This window comes from Ursus maritimus, unplaced genomic scaffold (genome assembly GCF_017311325.1).
Source record: "Ursus maritimus isolate PB19 unplaced genomic scaffold, ASM1731132v1 scaffold_6, whole genome shotgun sequence".
Lineage (NCBI taxonomy): Eukaryota > Metazoa > Chordata > Mammalia > Carnivora > Ursidae > Ursus > Ursus maritimus.
Window position 1 is genome coordinate 33,935,275 of NW_024426774.1, and position 18,269 is coordinate 33,953,543.

At 47.4% G+C, this 18,269-nt stretch overlaps 1 protein-coding gene across 1 annotated transcript in view; it reads left to right on the top strand.

Moving 5' to 3' along the window:
• Positions 1–107: 107 nt before the first annotated feature.
• The window catches only part of SNRNP200 (small nuclear ribonucleoprotein U5 subunit 200), a 29,140-nt gene continuing 10,978 nt past the window's right edge, over positions 108–18,269 (top strand). The window contains exons 1-25 of the mRNA XM_008700180.2: positions 108–277; positions 793–956; positions 2,475–2,646; positions 3,353–3,545; positions 4,251–4,306; positions 6,080–6,178; positions 6,549–6,701; positions 6,809–6,908; positions 7,066–7,202; positions 8,670–8,753; positions 8,846–9,019; positions 9,317–9,454; positions 9,686–9,841; positions 10,392–10,562; positions 12,408–12,601; positions 12,819–12,942; positions 14,003–14,152; positions 14,394–14,504; positions 15,308–15,439; positions 15,609–15,797; positions 16,173–16,370; positions 16,800–16,952; positions 17,066–17,146; positions 17,406–17,489; positions 18,127–18,233. Of these exons, the coding sequence (XP_008698402.1) occupies positions 233–277; positions 793–956; positions 2,475–2,646; positions 3,353–3,545; positions 4,251–4,306; positions 6,080–6,178; positions 6,549–6,701; positions 6,809–6,908; positions 7,066–7,202; positions 8,670–8,753; positions 8,846–9,019; positions 9,317–9,454; positions 9,686–9,841; positions 10,392–10,562; positions 12,408–12,601; positions 12,819–12,942; positions 14,003–14,152; positions 14,394–14,504; positions 15,308–15,439; positions 15,609–15,797; positions 16,173–16,370; positions 16,800–16,952; positions 17,066–17,146; positions 17,406–17,489; positions 18,127–18,233 (3,365 nt within the window). The 5' untranslated portion in view covers positions 108–232. The remainder of the gene's footprint in view (positions 278–792; positions 957–2,474; positions 2,647–3,352; positions 3,546–4,250; positions 4,307–6,079; positions 6,179–6,548; positions 6,702–6,808; positions 6,909–7,065; positions 7,203–8,669; positions 8,754–8,845; positions 9,020–9,316; positions 9,455–9,685; positions 9,842–10,391; positions 10,563–12,407; positions 12,602–12,818; positions 12,943–14,002; positions 14,153–14,393; positions 14,505–15,307; positions 15,440–15,608; positions 15,798–16,172; positions 16,371–16,799; positions 16,953–17,065; positions 17,147–17,405; positions 17,490–18,126; positions 18,234–18,269) is intronic.

The following is an 18,269-nucleotide window of genomic DNA, read 5'->3' on the forward strand; positions in this document are numbered from 1 at the left end:
TCGGCTCCGCCCACCCTGCCCAGAAGGCCGCGGGTCAGTGGCGCACTTTCACCGGAGACATGCCCCACCCACACTTCCGGCGCGCGACCCGGAAGCGGAAGGGGGCCCGTCTCTTTCCCTCTCCTGTGCGTCAATCTTGCGTTTTTGCGGCCCGGCGGGAGCGGGGAGCGACGGTTTTTGGTAGCGTGCGGTGAGGGGAGCCGAGCTCTGAGATCCCCGGAAAGCCGCGGCCATGGCGGATGTGACCGCCCGTAGCCTGCAGTACGAGTACAAGGCGGTGCGTGTGGGCTCGGGGAAGGCCCCGGGCTAGGGAACGCACTGGGGAACGGGAGGCGGGGAAGGGGAGTTTTAGTCTGAAGGCCTACAGGTGAATCACGAAAGCGGAGACGAAATCAGATCCAGGCGAAGGTGGGGGTGCATGACATGAATAACCCCACTAGGGTCTAGGGCGGGCGGGATGGGCTAAGAGTTCTGCTAGGAGTGTTTGTTCCCTGTCCCCTCGGCGCCATACCCGCCCCCTTCTCTGTCACCCCCAGCGTGCCACCACTTATCCCAGGTGTGGGTTGTTACGGGCAGTGTTAGGAGCAAGGATCGTTCAATTGATTTGATCGCTCTTTCCTCCTGTGTGGTTGTGTGGCGCTCTTTCGTCTTAAGGAAAACCTCTTATTCCCATTGTGCTTATCAGCACTTAGTTGCTCCAGTTCTTACTTTGATATTATCAAGCCTTATTCCTGTGATGCAGGAAGTTGCCCTGCTCGTGTCAGAGCTTGGATAATATTGTGATCTTTTCAGAACTCGAATCTTGTCCTCCAAGCTGACCGCTCTCTCATTGACCGGACCCGCCGGGATGAACCCACGGGAGAGGTGCTGTCCCTGGTTGGGAAGTTGGAGGGCACCCGGATGGGAGATAAGGCTCAACGGACCAAACCACAGATGCAGGAGGAAAGAAGAGCCAAGTGAGTACCAAGGAGAAAGTGATTTTTTTTGGGATCCAAAATCCAACTTTCCTTGAGCATTTGAGGAGTGTTTTTGTTGAAATGTTTGGTGCAAGATGAGACTTTAGTGGCATTAAAACAACTTAGCGAAGGTAAAAACAGAACATGAGATTTAAAAGGTTCTTTGGCCTTGGTATGTGTACTGAAGTGAGAAAACAACTTTTATAAAGATTTTATTTGTTTATTTGGGAGATAGAGCAGGGGTAGGAGCAGAGGGAGAGGGACAGACAGACTCCATGCTGAGCGAGAGCCGACTCAGGGCTTGATCCCACGACCCTGAGATCATGACCTGAGCCAAAGTCAAGAGTCGGGTGTTTAGGGGCGCCTGGGTGGCGCAGTCGTTAAGTGTCTACCTTCGGCTCAGGGTGTGATCGCAGCGTTCTGGGATGGAACCCCACATCAGGCTCCTCCTCTAGGAGCCTGCTTCTTCCTCTCCCACTCTCCTTGCTTGTGTTCCCTCTCTGGCTGGCTGTCTCTGTCAAATAAATAAATAAAATCTTAAAAAAAAAAAAAAAAAGAGTCGGGTGTTTAACCAAGTGAACCACCCAGGCACCCTGAGAAAATAAGTTTTAGATCTTTTTCTAATGTATATGTTTCTGGTCCATAGAGAGATCTTAATTTTCTCCACAGTATTTTCAAGACCCTTGCTATTCCGTGTCTCATTAACTCTTTTTCTTCCGTTACAAATGTCCAATCCCAACTTCTTTCCTCTGCTGTTGCCCATGTCCTGTTTTTTGTTGGTATGGACTAATATTCAAGGATCCATATTATAAAAGGTTTTTTCTGGTTTTGTTGTTGTTGTTTTTCTTTTTGGGGGATATGTTTCAAAACTTAAAAGATCATTGAACTTCCTCATCTTTATATTTTGAAATCCCTGATATCTCTGCGTCTTTCTCCTCTCCCATGATGAAGTCTCAAAAATTGGTAGGCCCAGTTTTGATTAGTTGTATTTTTTTTTTTAAGATTTTATTTTTAAGTAATTTTTGCAACATGGGGCTTGAACCCACAGCCCCAGATAAGAGTCAAATGCTCTGTCAACTGAGCCAGCCAGGCACCCTTTGATTAGATATATTTGGAATGAGTTAATACATCACTGGTTCTCCACTTTGCAGAGTATGGCTTCCTTTCCAGGTTTGTTATAATTTGTTGGGAATCAATGGCAGTAGATTCTTTTGGAGAAAACGTGTGCGAGAAGTGGCAAGTCGAAATTTGATTATATGATGTTGTCATGCCAAGTAAAAAGGGTTGTCTTTTTTTCAAATGAATGAGGAGGCTGTCTAGCGAGAGGATAACGAAGGACTCCCTTCCTGTTACTGTATTCCCATAAAGATGGCCAAGTGGGGATCATTTGCTGAGGTGCAGATTCATGTTTTTAAATATGACCTGTGTGCCGTGAAGCTGGGGAGAGGAGGGTAGGCTTGATTTAGTTTTGCCTTTTGGGGTGCAGGTTCTGCCTCTTAAACATCATGTGTTCATTAGGCGAAGAAAGCGTGATGAGGACCGACATGACATTAACAAGATGAAGGGGTATACCCTGCTGTCCGAGGGCATCGATGAGATGGTGGGTATCATCTATAAGCCCAAGACTAAAGAGACCCGGGAGACCTATGAGGTGCTGCTCAGCTTCATCCAGGCTGCCCTTGGGGACCAGGTGAGGAAGCCAGAGGGTGGAGCTGTGGTTTTGGAGAGGGAGAGGGTCACAACCGGGAGGTACCAGAAGAACCTTGTCTGTGGATTTTCCTGTGTGGGCCATAGCAGTTTGTGGAAGTGGCTGATATTTACTGAGCACTCTGTGTGCAATGGTGCTTTACATGCCTTCTCTCTCTCAGTCCTCATACTAGCTCTCTGACTAGGTGCTGTTAATATTCATTTTCCATTTTACTGGTGGAAAGAATAGTTAAGTAATTTTCCCATATCACAGAGGTAGTATTTGGCGTATGAGCCTGGGTATTCTATGTCCAGAATCCATGCTCTTGACCATTATACATGTGTGACTAGATTAAGGACCTTAATGAGTCTCAGGGGTTCTGGTGAGGACGAAGAATTACCAAAAGTTTGGTGGGCTAGAGGAGCACTGAGTGTCTCTGTTGCCTGGAGAAATGCGCCAGACTGTTGTGGAAGTTGGGTCCTACTTCCTAAGACCACCTACCTAATCTTTTTAAAAACAGATGAGTTTTCCTACAGTTGTGGTGTTTTTTTAATTAATAAATATGGTCAAATATTTAAGTAATAAAAATGGTCAGAACCTGGTATTCAGGTTTTAAAGAGGTGTGACTCTTCACATCCTGTTGTTACATAAAGCTGGCCAATGATGTTCTGTGTCTCGTTCTAAATTTTTTAAATTTTTTGGCCACCAGCCACGTGATATCCTTTGCGGGGCAGCTGATGAAGTTCTAGCTGTCCTAAAGAATGAAAAGCTTCGGGACAAGGAAAGAAGAAAGGAGATCGACCTGCTGTTGGGTCAGACAGATGATACTAGATACCATGTGCTAGTGAACTTGGGCAAAAAGATTACAGACTACGGTGGAGACAAGGAAATCCAGAATATGGGTAACTGAGCTCTTGATGTCCACATCATATTAAATTGTTACTTTTGACTTCTTAATTTGATTTCCGAGCCCCAAGTCTTTAAAACCTCTGAATGTATCCATGAGTTCCCATAACCTGTTTGGTGTCTGAGGACTTGTGATCGATGAATCAGAGTCCCTAGATTACAGCAGCTATTTCTTTTCTTTTTTTTTTTTTTAAAGATTTTATTTATTTGACAGAGATAGAGACAGCCAGCGAGAGAGGGAACACAAGCAGGGGGAGTGGGAGAGGAAGAAGCAGGCTCCCAGCGGAGGAGCCCAGTGTGGGGTTCGATCCCAGAACACCGGGATCACTCCCTGAGCTGAAGGCAGATGCTTAACGACTGAGCCACCCAGTTGCCCCTACAGCAGCTATTTCTTTAAGACCTTTTGTATAGAACCTGGAAGAAAACTTGGGAAGAGTCCGTTTGGGGTGGGGAGGGAGGGTGGGAGCACTCAGGTAGTTGACCAAGCAGCGCAGGGCCGTGTCCAGAGTTGGCGGGTTGGAGTGGGCCTCAGCGATGGCAGTATGGATGACTTTCTTATGTTAAGTGTCTTTGTCTGTGGGTCCTGAGACCATAGATCTGTGCCGAGGACGGGCAAGTCAAGTAGTTGGGGAGGAATTAGCCCCATAATGCCTCGTTTCACTAATTCCCTGCTGTCTTTTTCTAATCCCTTATTGTTGCAGATGACAACATTGATGAGACATATGGTGTGAATGTCCAGTTTGAGTCTGATGAGGAGGTGAGTGAGAAAGCAAGCAGACCCAGTGTGTTCTCGTTTTTTGAAATTGTTAAGGTGAGGGGACCACTTCTGGTGTAAAGAAGCTCCCTAGCTTAAGCCAGACAGATTTTTATGGTGTTGTGTGGCTGTCAACCTTGGGCATAAACGTTATTTTGCTAAAAATTAGCTATGGTTATCTCTAGGGATTTATAAAGGAAATTTACACTATACATGTAGACATAATTTAAAACAAACCAAGTCTATCAGCAAAAGGAAGGACACACAGCACAGTGTATACCTTCATTGAGGGGTACACGACCACGTTTTATTCCATTTTAATCTTTGTGAGAATTTTCCACTTTTCAGTGCTGCCAGTTGCAAAAGCATACACGTTGGCCCAAGAGCACGGGCATGTGACGTACATGGTTGTTTAAGTGACAGTTGCAGCGGCCACTGAGATGTACCACCTCATCCGAATTCTTGAATATAACTAAATAGGAACAAGTGGGACACTTGAAAAAATTTTCAGAGTTGCCTTAGAGTTCTCAGTGGGCGAGTTTGGCTCAGGTAAAATGCCGGCCTCGAAATTTCGTATACTAAGTAAGACAGGAAGCAGAGGTAGCACGAGAGTCGGAGGAAAGAGCCCCCAACTGGGAGCCACGAGATCTGAACTGTGGTCCTGTAGCTCGGGTAGGTCATTTCGCTTATTCCTCCATCTGCTAAATAAGATGTGAGAAGTAGATGACTGCTAAGCTGCTTCCTGTGGTGTAGTTAATAGGATTTTTTTAAAGATTTATTTATTTATGTTTTAGAAAGAGACTCCATGAGTGGGAGGGCAGAGGGAGAGGGAGAGATAATGTCAAGCCGACTCCATGCTGAGTGCAGAGCCCGACACGGGGCTCAGTCCCAGGACCGTCGAGATCATGACCAGAGCCGAAACCAAGAGTTGGACAGCTAACTGACTACACAGGCGCCCTGCTAGGATTTTTTTTTTTTAGTTTCTTTTTATGTAATCTCTGCATCCATCGTGGGGCTCGAATTCACAACCCTGAGGCAGGAGTCACGTGCTCTACCCACTGAGCGGCCAGGTGCTCCCAGTTTGTTGCAGTTTTAAATCATAGAACCCTCTTAACCAGGGGCGCCTGGCTGGCTCAGTGGGTAGAGCGTGGGACTCTTGATCTCAAGATTGTAAGTTTGAGCCCCACATTGGGTGCAGATGACTTAAAAATAAAATCTTAAAAAAAAAAGTGGCTACAAACTATAGAAGAGTGTTTTACCTGTAGCATTCATTCGTTTATCAAAGACTTACTGAGTAAGTACCTGTTTGTAACATGACCCTGTGCTAAGTAGGGAGTACTTACAGTGTGAGAGAGTGTGCGTAAAGATAGTGGAGAGCAAGCTGAGTGGGCTGTACATCTCTGGATCACCGGGTGTTTTCCCAAGCATAGTTTCTGTATCGCTCTTCCCTCCTGTTAGCCGATAGTTCTCTTTTTTCATTTATTGATTGAGCGTATATGAGAGACTGTGATCCAGTTGGTTGCCATTGTGGCCGCCTAAGAGGAGAAGCAGAAGAGAGTAGAAGCATTTAATGACTCCATGCCAGTGGACTTAGAGTAATGAGAGCATTCAATTGCACGTACTCTGGACTAAGGCTCTGGCTCTAGGAAGCTGTTGGTTTCCCCCAGCGCCATCTCTGCAACCATGGAGCTCATTTTAAGGGACTCAAGGGAGAGGTTCTGTGGTGATGTTAGGGTCATCTCCACATCATGAGTTGCGGTTGGGCTGTTTCTGTAGGAAGGTGATGAAGATGTGTACGGGGAGGTTCGAGAAGAGGCATCTGATGATGACATGGAAGGGGACGAGGCTGTAGTGCGCTGCACCCTTTCAGCTAATGTAAGTACCGTTTGCTCTGGCCTGTTGCTGCAAGGCTAGGGGATTTCTGGGTGTAGCATTTGTTTCTCCTATATAGATCCTGTATATATTAACCTACCAAAGCTAGCCTTTTATAGGAGCCATAGTAAACATTCAGCGTCTTGATTTTCTTAAGATTTCAGTCACTCATTATTCTTCACAAAGGCATGTGTTGATGAACTGTAAGTTTGGTATGCTCCTGAATTCAGTATAACAGGGTTTTTTAAATTCTGGGAAATTCTTAAAGCTGGTAGGCTCTGGGTGGCAGGGAGACCTTTGTTGCAGGGTGTTGAGAAAGCAGTTGGGGCAGATGGAGACATGGCGTGAGCTAAGTGCCTGGTTCCTTCTCTAGCTTGTAGCCTCAGGGGAACTGATGAGTTCCAAGAAGAAGGATTTGCACCCGCGGGATATTGATGCATTTTGGCTCCAGCGGCAGCTCAGTCGCTTCTATGACGATGCCATTGTGTCACAGAAGAAGGCAGATGAAGTGTTGGAGATCTTGAAGGTATGGCCGAGATGTGGTTTTGTCTTCATTGTGTGTGTCTTAGCGGATGGGACAGTTATGAAGCAGATGGCTGCGTCCTTAATCATGGCGTTACCTTCTCTCTGCAGACGGCCAGTGATGATCGGGAATGTGAGAACCAGCTGGTTCTGCTTCTTGGTTTCAACACGTTCGATTTTATTAAAGTGTTGCGACAGCACAGGATGATGAGTGAGTATATAGTGGTCCTTTCTGGAGCGTATACATGGTGTATGTGTGTGTGTGATGGAGACTTACTTTCATAGCTTCAGCGCCTGTTTTGCTTAGCTTGCTTTCTACCCCAGTCCCCTCCTTCTCACCTTCCCTTTCTACTTTTTGCTGTTGGCAGTTTTATACTGCACCTTACTGGCCAGTGCGCAGAGTGAAGCGGAAAAGGAAAGGATCATGGGAAAGATGGAAGCTGATCCAGAACTCTCCAAGTTCCTGTACCAGCTCCATGAGACTGAAAAGGAGGATCTGATCCGGGTAAGGCTTGGGTCGTTTATCTGTCTGATTCCAGAGCTAGAGTGTTTGCTTTGGAAAAGAGACATCAGTCTGGCTCCTGGGTGGCTCAGTTGGTTGAGTGTTCGACTCGATTTCTGCTCAGGCCATGCTCCTCAGGGTCGTGAGATCGAGTTTCGTGTCAGGCGCTGAGTGTGGAGCCTGCTTGGGATATTCTCTCCCTTTGCCCCTCCCACTCATGTTCTCGCTTGCTCTCTCTTAAGAATTATAGTGTAAAGCTGAATTCCTATTAGCAGAGGGGGTGGAGGGGCCCTGGGTGGCTCAGTTGGTTGGGCATCTGCCTTTTGGCTCCGGTCATGATCGCAGTGTCCTGGGATTGAGTCCTGCATCAGGCTCTCTGCTCAGTGGGGAATCTGCTGCTCCCTCTGCCCCTCCCCCTGCTCGTGCAGGCACGCTATCACTCTGTGCATGCTCCCTCTCTCAAATAAAATCTAAAAAAAGAAGAAGAGGGGGTTGAAGAAGTTAAGTACTTCTCTGAATTCTTTGAGGTTTGTTACTGGTACAGATTAGAATTAACACATTCACATTGGTGTGGTCGAGAGACTGCTGGCCTGCTGCTGTTGTATTCACCAGCACCATGGGTCCTTCACAGTTTACACAGTAAATCATGGTATCTACTGAAAATGCAGGGGTAGAACACATGTGTTGACTGAAATCATGGTAATTACTGAAAATGCAGAACCAGAACACATGTTGGCTGAACACAGAACCCACACTTCTACACTTAGGGATAGCCCTTGATACTGAATTGTTGAACATTTACTTGTGAAACTCCTGTGCTGTGCATTATCCTTTTTTTTTTTTTTAGAGGATAGTGTATTTTTTTATTTTTTAGAAGGTTTTTTTTTTAAATATTTTTTTTATTTATTGGACAGAGAGACAGCAAGAGAGGGAACACAAGCAGGGGGAGTGGGAGAGGGAGAAGCAGGCTTCCCGCTGAGCAGGGAGCCTGATGCGGTGCTTGATCCCAGGACCCTGGGATCATGACCTGAGCCGAAGATAGACGCTTAACGACTGAGCCACCCAGGCGCCCCATATTTTTTAGAAGGTTTTATTTATTCATGAGAGAGAGTGCGTGCATGCATGAGTGGGGGGAGGGGCAGAGGGAGGGGGCAAGCAGACTGCCTGCTGAGTGGGTATCTCGATATGGGGCTCGATTCCAGGACCCTGAGACCACAACCTGAGCTGAAGCCAGATGCTTAACCAACTGAGCCACCCAGGTGTCCCTGCATTGTCCCTTTAAAGCTGTTCACTTGGCTTTCATCATGCTGGTGGTCCCCATGGCAAGTGTCTAAACATAAAGGGCTGTCTTTCTGTTTTGGGACTTACTGGTCAGCATCTGTGAGTCAAGCTTAGCTAAACGGGGACTGAAAGGGACCAGAACCTACAAAGATGATGAATTACTATTCTTCGTGCCTTTCCCCATGACAGGAGGAAAGGTCCCGGAGAGAGCGAGTGCGTCAGTCCCGGATGGACACGGACTTGGAAACCATGGATCTGGACCAGGGTGGAGAGGTGAGTCTCGGAATCATTTCCAAGGCAGTGCTAGACGGGAAACTCATTTGTTCACCTTGCTCACTTTGGGTTTTTGTTTTTCATACTCCTAGGCACTGGCTCCACGGCAGGTTCTAGACTTGGAGGACCTGGTTTTTACCCAGGGGAGCCACTTCATGGCCAATAAACGTTGTCAGCTTCCTGATGGGTCCTTCCGTCGCCAGCGCAAGGGCTATGAAGAGGTGCATGTGCCTGCCCTGAAGCCCAAGCCCTTCGGTTCGGAGGAAGTGAGTGAATCACTTTTCTCAGTTTTCTTCAGTTTTCACCTCCCTTCCAGCTTGGAGTTCAGCCCATTGGCCAAAATGTGGCCTTGTCTCATCGATAGTTTATCCCTGATGCGGAAGCTGCTTCAGAGGTCCCTCTGTTTTGATTGCGAGCCCGGGGGACAGAGTCAAATCTCCTTCAACGGAGAGTTGCGCGGGCAGGGGTGGGGTGGGGCAGGAAGTGCCGTCCTGGCCATCCCACAGACACAGCGTGCGCGAGGGTGCTGCCAGTGGGGCGTGAATGGCGTTTCTCTCTTCTAGCAACTGCTTCCAGTGGAGAAGCTGCCGAAGTATGCCCAGGCTGGATTTGAGGGCTTCAAAACACTGAATCGGATCCAGAGTAAACTCTACCGCGCTGCTCTGGAGACAGATGAGAATCTGCTGTTGTGCGCCCCTACGGTAAGCACTGCCCTGGCCGCTCTGTTCTTGGGGAGAGTGGTGTGTATTTTTGGTGGCAAGATTGTTCATCTTCACCCATATCCCCCCCCCCCCCCCCCCCCCCCTCTGATGGAAGAGATGTTAAATGGTCAGATGCAATTCCCAGGACATGCTCTTGTGTCTGTTCTGGTGATGAGCCTATGGAAGCGAGGGCAGGTAAACAGACCTTCTCATCCTTGACTTCCGTCCTAGGGTGCGGGTAAGACCAACGTGGCCCTGATGTGTATGCTCCGAGAGATAGGGAAACACATTAACATGGATGGCACTATCAACGTGGACGACTTCAAGATTATCTACATCGCTCCCATGCGGTCTCTGGTACAGGAGATGGTGGGCAGTTTTGGAAAGGTAAGGGGGTGGAAGGGTACTGGGAATGGGTCTAGGGCGTCACTGCTTGTATTAGGCCATCCCCGGAATGCCTCCAATGGTATTTTTCTTCCACATCAAGGTGGAGCATGACCCAAGTTCAGAGTGTTTCTGAAGCAAGAATGTCCTGGATCTGTCTTGGACTCTGCAAGGATTTAGCATCTTTTTTTAATTCTCTCCATAGCAGTTTTCTGTAGTTGTTTCCATTTACATTATTGAAGAACTTATGAAGCACTCATGGGGCATGGTTGATAATAGATCTAGTGGTGTTTTATTCTAGGTCCTGTTATCTACAAGTTTCCATTTTCCCCTCTTGTCTGCAGAAGCCCCAGAGATCCTTTGTCTGCTTCATTTGCGTAAATGTAAACTTGGTTTGTTTTAGATATACGTGTTCGTGGGATCAATCTAATTCATTTGCTATTTCCCTGTTGGGTTGATACCTCCTTCCAGTACCCTCCTCTCAGACCTCCCAAAGTGTGGTGGCAAGGCCCCCTTGAAGCATTTTTGCCTGACGTGCCTCTCCTCCACCTAGCGCCTGGCCACCTATGGCATCACTGTTGCAGAACTGACTGGTGACCACCAGCTGTGCAAGGAGGAAATCAGCGCTACTCAGATCATCGTCTGCACCCCCGAGAAGTGGGACATCATTACCCGCAAGGGTGGGGAGCGCACGTACACCCAGCTCGTGCGGCTCATCATTCTGGTGAGCAGGGAGTGCTTGGGGACGTGGGGACCAGGCCTGGTGGAGGAGGGTTTGCTGGGATTTTTGTTTGTTTCTTTGTTTTAAAGATTTATGTAAGAGAGTGAGCATGTGAGCTGGTGGGGGGAGGCAGGGGCAGAGGTGGGGAGAGAATCTCAAGCAGACTCCCCACTGAGTGCAGAGCCCACCACGGGGCTGGATCTCATGCCCCTCAGCTCATGACCTGAGCCAAAATCAAGTCGGACAGTTAACCGACTGAGTCACCCAGGCGCCCTGGGTTCGCTGGATCTTAACCCTGACTCTGTCTTTAGTGCTCTCCTCCAGTCACTAGCCTGTATGATGACAGCTGTTGTCGGCCTGGCTGTTATCAGTAAATGAGAGTCGGCGCCTAATTGGAACATTCCGAGGAGGCGCATGGTGTTCGCCACGTCGTCCTTCGTGTCTTTTTTTTTATATCTGAACTATTTTGAAATAATGTAAACAGACATAACTAATTGTGTCTTTCCAGGATATTAAAGGGCTTTGTTAATAAATAATCCATTCTCAGAGGGAATGAGGAGGGAGTCAGGATGTTGTGTTCCATATACACAGAAGCACCCAGGCAAAAATGACTTTGAGCCTGAGTGTAGTTTCCGGAAGTTGTCCGGGAGAGCAGGAAGGAAGCCTTGCGCGTTGATTCTCAGTATCCTGGAGCAGGGCTTGGCCATCTGTGGCTACTGGTTTTGGAATACAGCCGTACCCACTTATTTACATACGGTTTACAGCTGCTTTTGTGCTGCAGGGACAGAATTAAGTAAGTGGACTCTTGAACAACACATGCTTGAACTGCATGGGTCCACTTATGTATTGGTTGTTAAAAAATAAATACAGTACAGTACTGTAAATGTGTTTTTTCCTTATACTTTTAATAGCCTTTTCTTTAGCATATTTTATTGTGAGAATACAGTATGTAACACATATACGAAGTACACGTTAGCCAACTATTTATGTTGTAAGACTTCTGGTAAAGAGTAGGCTATTTGTAGTTAAGTGTTGGGGGAATCAAAGTTACAAGTAGATTGTCGACTCTGTGGGGCACCCCTAACTCCTGTGTACAAGGGTCAGTTGTGTTTGTAGCAGACTGTATGGCCCTTTATGAAGTTTGCCAACCCCTGCTTTAGAGCCTTGCTAGTCAGAGTCTTGTTACAAGTGCAGAGTCCCTGGCCCTATCTCACACCTATTGAAATATACTTTTTTTTTTTTTAAGATTTTTATTTATTTATTGAGAGCGAGCGTGAGCTGGGGCGGAGAGAGAGAGAGAGAGAATTTCAAAACAGACTCTGTGTTAAGCACAGAGCCCAACATGGCTCTGACCCTGAGCTCATGACCTGAGCCAAAATCAAGAGTTGGGCACTTAACTAAGGTGCCCAGGCACCCCATGATCTGCTTTTTAGTAAGATCTCCTGCTGCGTGTTGAAATTCAAGTAGCACTGCCTTAGGCTATGTGAACTCATCCTTTGATTCCTGATCTTTTGCAAGTGCAAAGTAGTAAATGTGCAGAGGTGAAGCCTTATTTGATAAAAATACAGTCTGCTCAGAAGCTTCATTTTCTGAAGTATGCGATTTTCTTGCTGTAAAGCATATGTTTCACTAAACTAGCACTGCAGCTCTGTGGGCACAGTATGATATTTTCTGGGAAATGGTATTTTCTAGTGCATGTTGTTTCACCCTTTGGGTTTCTCTTGCTTGGGATCCCCTTCCTTCCTTATTTGGCATATCCGGTACGTACTATAAGACAGGACTATTCTCTGGAAAGAGGGCTACGTTTTTCTAGTCCTAGAGGTAATTTGCGGCCCCCTCATTCCTTAGGATGAGATCCATCTTCTCCACGATGACAGAGGTCCTGTCTTAGAAGCTTTGGTGGCCAGGGCCATCCGAAACATTGAGATGACCCAGGAGGATGTCCGACTCATCGGTCTTAGTGCCACCCTCCCCAACTATGAAGATGTGGCTACCTTCCTGCGTGTCGATCCTGCCAAGGGCCTCTTCTACTTCGACAACAGGTATGAGAAAAAGTGGGAGAAGTTTCACCATGGTGACCTTCCTGCTGCCCTTCCCCTTTTTCAAGGAGCTTTGTTGGATTGGGTATTAGAAGGGTCTTTGGGTTTTGATGTGGTATGAATCCAGAAAGGAGTGTCGTTCCCGGACAGTGAAAATGACTGTTCATTTCTTCAGTATTCTATGCCAGAAGCCTCATTTGTCTAACTGTTGAACTTCTAGCTTCCGCCCTGTGCCTCTGGAACAGACTTATGTGGGTATCACAGAGAAAAAAGCTATCAAGCGTTTCCAGATCATGAATGAAATAGTCTATGAGAAAATCATGGAACATGCTGGAAAAAATCAGGTCTGTCTGTGGTTTCCTGTTGAACTCTGTTCTTTTGAATTTTTGATTTATAATCAGGCAAGACTGACAAAAATGAGAAGATACAACTCAGATCACCAATATGAGGAATAAAACGGGATATTACTTTAGAATCTGTAGCCATTGAAAGGATACGAACTTTATGAGTAAGTTTTGACAACCTAGAAGAAATGGGCCAATTCCTCAAAACGTACCAATTACCAGAACTCAGCCTAGATGAAATAGTCTTGTAACCATTATAAAAAATTGAATTTGTAATTTAAAAACTCCCGAAAAAGAAATCCCCAGGTGCGGATAATCATCTGTCTCTCTACATTATCAGGGATCCTTCCACAAAAGATTTGGATGACTGACACTAAAAATGTAACACAGTAAAAATAAAGATGAAAATTAAAAAACAGTGGAAGGGAGAGCATTTTACTAGAAAATATGTTATAATTTTTTAATTGAACACTGTTTAGTTAAGTTCACCAAGATAAAAACTAAGAAAAAGCAACAGGTTGTGTGTAGATTTTTGTCTGATAAGAAGCATATGAATTTAAATGAAGAGACAAATCTTTTCTTGGCACTAAATACTTGGATGACTTTCCTATCAAATTGTACTCGTCTCATTCTGAGACTTCCTCCTCGGTCCTTTTATAAAGGCTGGTGCCCATCATTTAATACAGTGTTTCAGCTGTTACTTTGCAGACACATTCCTCAGGTGGCTTAGAATCCTGTCAGCTGCCTGAACACAAATTCGTAATTGAGATTCCTGAATTTGCATCCTTTATTATATTTAAACATGGTTTCAAAGATAGAGTGCTTAAGAGCTTAGTTTCCCAGCTAGAGGACTCTGCCACTCTGCTTTGTAATTTCATTCATATAGGGTCTTGCCAGCTTCTGAATCAGTAGGCTTTCCTGCCATCGCTCCTCTTTTAGACCTTGGTTTCTCACCTCATAATGGTGTAGCCTCTGCTTCCTGCTTCTGGTGCCTCAGGGCCGTAGGAGTGACAGTGGTAGCTGTGTCTCTTGACTGTGGTAAACTGTGGTTTTTCCGTAGGTGCTGGTGTTTGTCCACTCCCGGAAGGAGACTGGGAAGACGGCCAGGGCCATCCGGGACATGTGCCTAGAGAAGGACACTCTGGGTCTGTTTCTGAGGGAGGGCTCAGCCTCCACAGAAGTCCTTCGGACAGAAGCTGAGCAGTGCAAGGTGAGGAGAGACAGGCCCGGTTCTCTGTGTCCTGCCTGGTAACTGGCTCAATCCAAGGTTATCCAGACAGTCCTCGACGGCATTGTGGGGCTGTTGTCTCGGACAGGTTAAGGTAGATTGGCTGGGTGTGGTTATTGGACTAGGTGAAGGGGCAGGGTCTCATGTGAAGAGATCTACTTAGTCTCTGTAGAGTTCCCACAGTGAGGCTCACCTCCTCACCTATTCTTTCTCTGTCCCGCAGAACCTGGAGCTGAAGGATCTTCTCCCGTATGGCTTTGCTATTCATCATGCGGGCATGACCAGAGTTGACAGGACACTTGTAGAAGATCTTTTCGCCGATAAACACATTCAGGTGAGGGTGGGCAAAATGTAGGCTTCAGAAGACCTGAAATGTCTAGTGCCATGTGTTTGTGCCTGGTGCTTTGTTTCTGGCTCAGGTAAAGCAGGTCAGAGGGGTATGGTGGTACAGTAGATAGAACGTGCCACCTCTCCCAGCTCTTTACGTATTATGTGAGGGAAGGCGAGTGATTTTAGGAACGCGTCCGAGAAGCATGACAAGGAAGCATGTTTAGTGACTCCAGATAACCGCCAAGCAGGGCCTCATGAAGTCAGGACCTTGTTTGTTCTCTCTCAGGATACGGTGTATTATTAATTGTCTAGTAATCTTTATTAATTGTCTAGTAATCTTAAGTTGATTAACGTTGGTCTACGCTTTTGCCTGTTAAGTATCTCTGGAACCATGAAATGTTAATGGTTGAATAGATGAGGAACCCAGGGGTTCCTTCCCTTTTTATTCTAGTCTTTAAATTTTTTTTTTTTAATATTTTATTTATTTATTCGACAGAGATAGAGACAGCCAGCGAGAGAGGGAACACAAGCAGGGGGAGTGGGAGAAGAAGAAGCAGGCTCATAGTGGAAGAGCCCGATGTGGGGCTCGATCCCATAACGCCGGGATCACGCCCTGAGCCGAAGGCAGACGCTTAACCGCTGCGCCACCCAGGCGCCCCCCCTTTTTATTCTAGTCTTACACTGACAAGTGTGGGGCCCATCTCAGTCCTGCTAGAAGCTCTGAGGCTGGTTTCCTAGAGGACTTGGGGGTACTCACCCTCTGGAGCTAACGTCTGTTTTCCTTATTCCCTTGCCTTGTTTCTGTAGGTTTTAGTTTCCACAGCAACGCTGGCTTGGGGGGTGAATCTCCCTGCACATACAGTCATCATCAAAGGCACCCAGGTGTACAGTCCAGAGAAGGGGCGCTGGACGGAACTGGGGGCACTGGACATTCTGCAGGTATAGAACTTCTGAGGTTATTTTCGGTGGGGGGAAAGTATCCTATGTATAAAATGCAAGGGGGCCAAAAAGGTGGCAGATGGAAGGTGGGGTTCTGAAAGTAGAAGCCTGGGAACAAATCCATAAGCTCTGTGGCCACAACCGTCTTGGTTTGCTGTCTCTGACCTAGATGCTGGGACGTGCTGGAAGACCCCAGTATGACACCAAGGGCGAAGGCATACTCATCACGTCTCATGGGGAGCTACAGTACTACCTGTCCCTCCTCAACCAGCAACTTCCTATTGAGAGCCAGATGGTTTCGAAGTTGCCTGACATGCTTAATGCGGAAATCGTGCTGGGGAACGTCCAGAATGCCAAGGTAGGGAAGGGCTCTGCTTTTGGTGCTTCTTGCTTTCTCTGGAGAAGCCAAGGTACCAGGGTGGGATGGTCTCCGTTGTGGTGCTGTGGGCCACTGGCATCCAGGGTCTTCCAACCCTACACCCCACATCTTCGATGTAAGCCGTCTCTCAGAAGCTTGTCAGGTCTGTGGCGGACAGTTCCCCTTGTTACCGAGATCTCAGAAAGCACTCTTTGTCTCTTTAATAATGAAATGTTAAAAATCTTCAGCAGAGAACATAATACACGTTTTTATCATTGGGAATTAATTTCTAAGCGATTTACGGGAACGTTTCACTCGGACATCAGTTCACATCAGTTCTCCATGCTAAGACCCACGAGCTATCTCTTCTTGTAGGATGCGGTGAACTGGCTGGGCTATGCCTACTTGTATATCCGAATGCTCCGATCCCCAACCCTCTATGGCATCTCTCACGATGACCTCAAGGGGGATCCCCTGCTGGACCAGCGCCGACTGGATCTGGTTCATACTGCTGCCTTGATGCTGGATAAGAACAATCTGGTCAAGTATGACAAGAAGACAGGCAACTTCCAGGTGAGTGGGCTGAGGGATTGAGGCAAAGGTCTCAGGAACTAAGTGGTAGCCCCAGGAGACAATTTTTCAAATTGCGTTCTTGATTTGGATACTGCCCGTCTAATTGCTCATTGTTCGGAGCAATAAAAAAACAGGGGATTGGACTGTGGCCTTTGATTCTGGGAACTTCTAAAATGGCATATTAGAAGCTGCTGCTGCCTCCTTTCTGTCACTTGCGTTGAGGTGGCTAATTCAGCTGTCTTTTCTGTGTGGGCACAGAAAGTGGGACCATTGGTCAGTGTACTGTGCCATGTTTCCTCATGTACGTGGGCCCGGCGGTAGTGTTGTCGTCAGTTCGTCCGGTGGGCGCGCGGTGGGCACCCGTGGTCCACAGTGAGAGGTTGCCACTTGTTAATGATCGCTGTTGGACCGAGTGTTCCTCCTTTGTAGGTGACGGAGCTGGGCCGCATAGCCAGCCACTACTACATCACCAACGATACAGTACAGACCTACAACCAGCTGCTGAAGCCCACCCTGAGTGAGATTGAGCTTTTCAGAGTCTTCTCCTTGTCCTCAGAGTTTAAGAACATCACTGTGAGAGAGGCGAGTCCCCATGGCATGTTGGGACAGGTGGTTGGTACTCACTGCCGAACCCCTGGTTGGGTTCTCTCCTCAGTCACCTGCCTTTTTCATGACCTGTTTCCTTCTTGTGGCAGGAGGAGAAGCTGGAGCTGCAGAAATTGCTGGAGCGGGTGCCCATTCCCGTGAAGGAGAGCATTGAGGAGCCCAGTGCAAAGGTGAGTCCGCTCCCCGGCTTGGGATAAGGAGCAGGTGGTTTAGTAATCTCCTAATTCGAGTTCGTATTTGGGGACCTGCTTGGTTCTCCCAGTTTTTGCATCCTTCTCACATGGTCCTTTTATGTGGAGTAATGATTATTTAATGCCTATAAAGCAAGATCTTACCTGGCATGGACTCCGGAACAGAAATGTGGTTCACTTTCTTGGACTGGACTCTTCAGTGATTGGCCGCCTTCTGGCCAATCTTGCTTTTTTCCAGATCAATGTGCTGCTCCAGGCCTTCATCTCGCAGCTGAAGTTGGAGGGCTTTGCGCTAATGGCGGACATGGTATATGTCACACAGGTGAGAGCAGAGTGGTGCTGCCAGAAGAGACCTGAGCAGCTCGGAGCTGTGTGCTGGTGTGCATCTTGGAGAAGGGAGGCCTGACCCTAGTGAGGGGGAAAGAAGGCCAAGTTTTGCCCTATTTGGCTCGTTGGTTCATGTGCGTCTGGTATAGCCACTCTGTGTCACTGACCTTAAGTATGCGGAGAGGTAGGGCCTTAAGAGAGAGTGCTGCGGAGAGCCACAAAACGTGGTGTCTGCTTTCCTACAGGGAATGACTTCCCACTGTGGCTGCTGGGCTCAGATGTAGATCCGGAAACGGCAGAAGGCTCTTAGCTATGCTTGGTCTTTATCTGTAAGGGCAAGTCACTGGCATCCTTACTCCTGCTAGATCCCTAGTGCTAAGTGAGCCGGAGCTTTAAAATCGTGCAGTGAGTATTGAGTGAAGATGCACGGTGAGCTCGAGCTGCACTTTCTGACGGTTCCGCGTTTGGCAAGCACCTCCTATAAAGGGGAACGGTAATTACAGAGGGACTTGGTTCGTGCGTGGTGTGCCTCACCGCATCAGAGCTTGAGGTAGTTAAGCCACGTGTCGGGTGGCTTCATGAGGTCTGGGGATAGTGGGGACTTAACAGAGGGAATGCTTTCTCTTTCCCAGTCGGCTGGCCGGTTGATGCGTGCCATCTTTGAGATCGTCCTGAACCGAGGTTGGGCGCAGCTTACGGACAAGACGCTGAATCTCTGCAAGATGATTGACAAGCGCATGTAAGGGCCCGGGGAGCTGGAAGCTGGTCACCGTGA